Source organism: Alexandromys fortis, unplaced genomic scaffold (assembly GCF_014885135.2).
Source record: "Alexandromys fortis isolate MF-2015 unplaced genomic scaffold, M_Fortis_MF-2015_v1.1 scaffold_84, whole genome shotgun sequence".
In the NCBI taxonomy this organism is placed as follows: Eukaryota; Metazoa; Chordata; class Mammalia; order Rodentia; family Cricetidae; genus Alexandromys; species Alexandromys fortis.
In genome coordinates, this window is record NW_026068017.1 from 4936319 (window position 1) to 4942987 (window position 6669).

Here is a 6669-nt window from a genome sequence, read left to right on the forward strand (position 1 = left end):
CAGTTGCCATAGAGAGCGTCCAGTGCCAGCTCTCTATCTTTGCCACCCCACTCTATCTCCGCTGGCGAAACAAAACAGGGCAGATATCAATGTTATGCCTGGCACAGCTTCAGCTTCCAGACTGTAAGTGGCATGTCACAGTTGCTTGCAAGCCCCTGGCCCTGAGTGGATATTTGGTATTACACACCTCAGCTCCCTGTCCTCAGCATCCATAGCTACTGTAGAGACAGTTAAAACACCAAGGTGTCCAGCTCCTTGCCTGGCTGCCGTTCTGCAGCTCTGCCCGTAGACTGTGTGCTCATCTGTGGCGCTGTGGCCACAGATACCGGCCGTCCTCCCGGCGTGTGTGCCTGCTCTCTGACATCATCCCAGTGTCACCGCTTTGCCACCTAACGCATACACTTCCATGACACTGCCTCTGTCTTGTTCTCATTCATAAAAATGTATGATGTCAAAATACTTAATGCCCTTCATTAACAATTAGAGATTGAGTGTTTCTGTACTGTCAGCTAAGTCTCTAACCCGCTCTGAAACCAGCTCAGATCCCTGGGTTTGGATATGATGGCCAGTTTTTACACTTAGCCAGAGGGGGGATGCCTAAAGTGCCAACCATCCGGGAGGGCTGAGAAGATGGCCCAACACAAAATCCTAAACTTAAGAATTGTAAACTTTTTTTAAATTTGATTTGTAGTTCTCCAGGTTGAACTTTGTAGATGACAAGCTCATGTCACAATGTCAATGGCTGGATGCACCTGGCTCAGCTTTTTGGTCCTGGAAAGGATAAAGCAGGAATTGTGAATGGGAAAAGAAGGAACAGGCTGTGTAGACGGGAGATCATGCTACTTCCGCTGTTCTCGGGTTTCTGCAAGTACTTTCCTTGGTGGCATCTGGCTGGTGCTGGATCGTATTTGATCTGTGATGGCATCTCCTGCCCTGCTTATCATCCTGTCTTCAATGCTTTGAAAACAGTCGGCAGTATTAGCAGTGTGACAGTGGTCACAGTCTCTTTGGTTGTTCCGTAACAGTGCTGGGATAAAGGACTCCAAGAGCCTTTGGTGTTCTTTGATTCTTTGGGTGACTGCTTTGTTTCAGGAAGACAGGAGCAGAGGTGACAGCTAACTTGCTGGGGTGTTTAGGGAACCCCTCAGGAGTTGTGTATCCACCGAGCCTTGCTGTCTGCCTTGCAGGCCCAGCCCAGTCGGTGATGTGGAACACTGACTTTAGTCCTTGTGGCTTTGAAAGTATAAACAAACCACGTGATGTGCTTTGAATTCAGAGATGACTTGTGTTGTGTAACCATGTGTTACCAGGCAGGGAAGCCACGGGTCTAGTTCAGCCTTCATGGTCACTGGGAAACCCATCCATGGGAAGCACAGAGGTGGAGTTTCTTTCTCCTTTGTGCCATAAAATTTGTGGACTCAGAACTATGTGTGCTGACTCAGACATGTAATTCCAGTACTGGGAGGCTAAGACAGGAGGGTTGCCAGAAGTTCAAGGCTACCCTGAGATACACACTGAATTCCAGAGGAATCCAGGCTACATAGTGAAACTTATATCAGCCTTCCCATCCACCCCAATCCAAAAAAATATGAATTTAGGGCTGTGGGTTCTTCACGGAGTTTGCTTGACATTCACTACACACACACACACACACACACACACGGGTTTCAGTCTGATTCCCTTTCTGTGTACTGAAGAAGGCAGCTTAGTAGCCACAAAGCTTTCCAAAGCTTTCCACATACTGCCTGGAGCAGGCGGTTCCTCTGTGAGCAGAGGTGCCCTCTGCTGAGATGGGCACCAATGAGTGCTGACCACGCCTGGCTCCCCCCTTGCTAAGGAATAACCAAGGCAGGTTTGCTAACAGTGACAGGTTCCTGTGGAAGCCTAGGGACCATCAAATTTGCTTGCAGCTTAAATCCAAAGAATGTTCAGAGACACTAACTCCTGAGAAGGCACAGACATCTTTTTTTTTTTAAAGTTTGGTTTTATTTATTTATATACTTTTTTTTTTTTTTTTTGGTTTTTCGAGACAGGGTTTCTCTGTGGTTTTTGGAGCCTGTCCTGGAACTAGCTCTTGTAGACCAGGCTGGTCTCGAACTCAGAGATCCGCCTGCCTCTGCCTCCCGAGTGCTGGGATTAAAGGCGTGTGCCACCACCGCCCGGCTATTTTTGTTTTTTTTTTTTAATGTATTTTTATGCGCATTGGTGTCTTGCCTGCATGCATGTCTGTGTGAGGGTGTCAGATCTTAGAGTTACAGAGAGTTGTTAGCTGCCAGGTGGGTGCTGGGAATTGAACTCGGATCCTCTGGAAGAGAAGTCAGTGCTCTTAACCACCTAGCCATCTTGGTAGCCTAATTATTTATTTATTTGAGGCAGGGTTTCCTCTGTGTAACAGCCTTGACTGTCCTCAAACCAACAGAAATCCCCCTGCCTCTGCCGGGATTAAAAGCATGTGCCACTACTACCTGGCTACACTTGAAAAAAAAAATAAAGAAAATGGGGCCAATATGGTGACACTCCCCTTTAATCACAGTACTCGGGAGGTAGAGGCAGGTGGATCTCTGCCACTTTGAGGCCAGCCTGGTCTATAGAGTGAGTTGTAAGACAGCCAGGGCTAAGTAGAGAGACTCTGTCCCCTCAACCCTGAAACCTCCATCCAAAAAAAAAAAGGCAAAGGCATCAGTTTCTTGACCTGGGTCTCCAAGAACAGGACTCTGATAGTAAGGAAGAGGTAGCTCCTGCATAGCTAACCGGAAGGCTGGGAGAGGACTTTTGGAGAAGCTCATTTCATAACAAAATGATAACAATGAATGAATCAGTGAGGTGGCTTCGCAGGAAAGACAGGTGGAGTGCAAACCTGACCACCAGAGCTGGAGCTGGAAACCCGCATGAAGGTGGGTGAGAGGACCGACTCCACACAATCGCCCTCCGAACTGTTGGCCTTATGCCCCCCCACACACACACAGAGGGGCATGCGGTTCAGTGGTGGAGCACTTCACCAGCATGCATGAGGGAGGTCCTGTGGGCTGAGGGGGGTGGTGCAACTCCAAACAAGCTGGTGTGTGTGTGTGTGTGTGTGTGTGTGTGTGTGTGTGTGTCCATATTCCCATAATCAATCCTTAGACACCTGAGCAAGGACGTCAAATTCAAGGCCAGCCTGGGCTGCGTAGTGAGTTTAGAGGCCAGCCTTTGTTACATAAGGAAGACTTTGTTTTGTTCTGTTGTTTATTCAAGGCAAACCAAAGGCATTTATTGAATCCAGTGAAGCACAGGCCTGTATTTCGAATGAGCTGAGATTCGTTTCGTATAATGTAAACTTAACACTATGCACTTTGCCCTCAGAGACTTCAGTTGCCTGCCTTTTTGTTGTTTTTGAAACAGACTCATTATGAAGCCCTGCTGCCCTGGAACTTCCTGTGTAGACCAGGCCTGTCCCAACAGCTAGGACTAAAGGCTGCACCAGCACACCCAGCTGGACTGCCTGCCTTGAACAGCCTTTGAAAGGTGACTTGCTCTCAGATCCCTACTTTAGCTTGAGTGCTCTATCCTGAGACCTGGTCTATCCTGAGAGGGTCTGCCCATCACAGTCTGCTAACACACACGCCCTCTTCACAGCCTCTCCAGCACCTAAGCTATGTGCAGAACTGAGCAGATAGCTAGTGATTCTAGCTTGAATCCTTGTCCACTCCCTAACTCATTCCGCATCTTTCACAGTAGTCAGTTCCTGAGATTCTACCGTCTTGCTCTTTGTTTGCTGAGACAGGGTTTTTTTTTTTTTTTTCTTTACAGGGTCCTGGCTGTCCTTGAACTCCCTCTATAGACTGACCTTGAACTCAGAGATAGCCCAGCCTCCACAGGCTGGGATTCCAGGAAGGCCCCATCACCTGGCCCTCTTGTACTTCTTCACCTCTGGTACCCCATCACTGCTACCATGGATGAAGCCACCACCGCCTCTGCATTTCAACCACTCTACAACCTCAACCCTCCAGACTACAACTTCAGTAAAGTAAAACCTAAATCTCATCCATTACTTCTCTGTCCAAACAAACAAACCAAAAGGCCCATAAGTCTGCACAACACAGTGGAGGCTGAGCCTTATCCAGGCTACCCTACTGAATCACAGAGCAAGCACCAGGGTTACACAGTGCTGACGTGACAGTGTCCTTGAACGCCCACCAACTGCAGGAACACTAGCCCACTTGAGCTTGTGGCTCCGGCAGGCCTTCCCTTCTTCCTTAGTCCCTTGGCCTAGATAAAAAACGTTCCTGAAGCTAGGTAGCAAGGTCAATTCCCTTATTTGGCCACTTCCTCCTCCTGAAGCTGATTACCAAGGTCCAGCTATTGAAATCCAGTAATCAGAAGCCCCTTTGGCTCACCCAATGAACATGTCCAATTAAAATTAAACATCTCATTCTAACACGGGTTTTTCATTTTACCTTTATAAACCACCATTTGCCTAAGGGTCTTGTCTGTCTCCTCTCTATCCAGAGGCAGTCCTTTGTGCCTCTGGGACAAATACCCACGCTCTCTTTCACTTGTCGCTTGTCCCCTTCCCCTTGTCTGTCATCCTCTATCTCCTTTACCACCTTATCCTAGCCCATTCTAACACAGACTTCTCCTCTTAAAAATTACACCTGCGGGATGGAAAGATGGCTCAGCGGTTGGGGACCCTGGTTCAAATCCCAGCACCCACATGACAGCTAACAACTGTCTCTAACTCAAAGATCTGACACTCTCACACAGACTAACCTACAGGCAAAACACCAATGCACATAAAATAAAAGCTTTAAAAAAAATTACACCTGGAAGGTCATTTAGTTGTTTTTCTACCTGAGTCAGAAAGCAGCCACTTTAACTTTTCTTTCCCACTTAGTAAAGGATCTCTCGGCGAAAACTGATGTTTGGGTGGGGCTTGTGCCTAATCTGCGGTCCAGGACGGAGCTCCTGCTGAGCAGGGGTCTCCTTCACCAACAACGACCAAGAAAGTGCCTGCTCAACACGACAAGACAGTTCGCTGTTCCTTCTGATCCCGCCGCCTCCACCCAGTGGAATTTAGTTTTTCAAAAGACATCTGCTCTAACTCTTGCTTATCAAAATGGTTCTGCTGCCTAGTAACGGTGCTCGTTCGATGCTTTCCCACCCAGCTACTCCTGCACAAACCCCAGGAGCGGGATGTTTCTCCTTTCCCATTCAGATACTTCAGGGGGCTCCTGTAGCCACACACAGCCCCACAACCTGCTGCTAGTTACCCACAGAGAGTAAACCTTCGAGAGTGGATGGGCGGAGAAGTGTTCCGAGCTCAGACGGCGGTGGAACAAACCGCCTGAAAAGCTCCTGCATTCCGGGCCGCGGCCACAGACAGTAGGCGGAAGGGGTACAGAAAAAAAGGAAATCCGGAACAAGATGGAAAAACAAAACGGAAAACCCACGAGAAACACACAAACAGCACTCACGGAGGCAGATGCCTGAGCTCCGCAAACAGCCATGATGAACCCCTACCCCGCAGAACGCGGGAAGGCTGTGAGCGAGGGCTCACGGGAGGGAGCTTGTGACGTCATGGAGCAGCTCTGGCTCCTCCCCCAGCATTCACCTGCAATGGGACCCGCCCCACCTCTTTGCCTGGAATTCACCTCAAGAAGCACTCTGGCCTCAAATCTGGCGACCCTCCCGCTTCTGCCACCTAACAGCGGGAATTACAGATGTGCGTCACCAGACCTGGCCAACTGCTTCCCTTCTATAGTGATGGAGCGTCAGGCTTCTCCTAAAGTTTGATGAGCATTGGAGTGGGAGAGCACTAGAACGCACAATCCTCTTGGCTCATAACATCTTGCAGTCTCCCTAATTTTACCAAGTAGAGAAGTGTGTATCTTAAAAGTAGCCACAGCGCACGCCTTTAATTCCAGCACTCGAGAGGCAGAAGCAGGTGGATCTCTGTGAGTTTGAGGTCAGTCTGGTCTTCAGAAAGAGCTCCAGGACAGATAGGGCTGTTACACAGAGAAACACTGTCTCTAAAAAGAACCAAAGCAAGCAAAAAGTAGCCACAGGCTGGAGCAGGAACGCAAGCTTTTAATCCCAGCGTTCCTGGTGCAGAGGCGGGGGAATCACTTGAGTTTCAGCCAAGTCTGCTCTACTTAGTGAGCTCCAAGCCAATCAGAGCTATGAAGTGGGGAGAGGAGATGATGAAAAAAAAAGCAGATATGGGGGGGCACCCCCAGTCACATAGGTGCTGTGGACTTCACTCCCTGACGTGTTCAGCTCTTTCCTTTACTCACCTGTCATTCTAATGCCTAGAACTGTGCTTGTTGCTAACGAACTTGGTGAAAAATGTGTAGCTCAATTAATGAAAACTTTTGCTTTTCCTAATTCAATCAGTCAGTTCTGGTGGAGTAAAACAGAATTCATCTATGTGCCAGGCACTGTTTTAGGCTCTGGGTGTATGCACTGAAGAAAACAAAATCCCGCATTATTCTAAGGGAAGGAGATTGACAGTGGAAATATACAGAATGTTAGTATTATGGAGAGGGGGGAAAAGGCAAAGCCAGCGAATGTCTGACCGGTTCCAGGAGACCCAAAGCCTCCAAGGGCACCTGCACATGTGTCGTTCGTACATGTATGCAGGCAAAACACTAAAACACACAAAAAGGGAGGAAGAGAATGAAAACCCAGGTG

At 48.5% G+C, this 6669-nt stretch overlaps 1 protein-coding gene across 2 annotated transcripts in view; it reads right to left on the reverse strand.

Moving 5' to 3' along the window:
• Ctc1 (CST telomere replication complex component 1) overlaps window positions 1-5545 on the reverse strand; it is a 27674-nt gene extending 22129 nt beyond the window's left edge. For both annotated transcript variants that reach the window (XM_050162729.1, XM_050162728.1), the window contains exon 1: window positions 5454-5545. In XM_050162729.1, coding sequence (XP_050018686.1) covers window positions 5454-5486 — 33 coding nt within the window. In that variant the 5' untranslated portion in view covers window positions 5487-5545. The remainder of the gene's footprint in view (window positions 1-5453) is intronic.
• Window positions 5546-6669: the final 1124 nt, after the last annotated feature.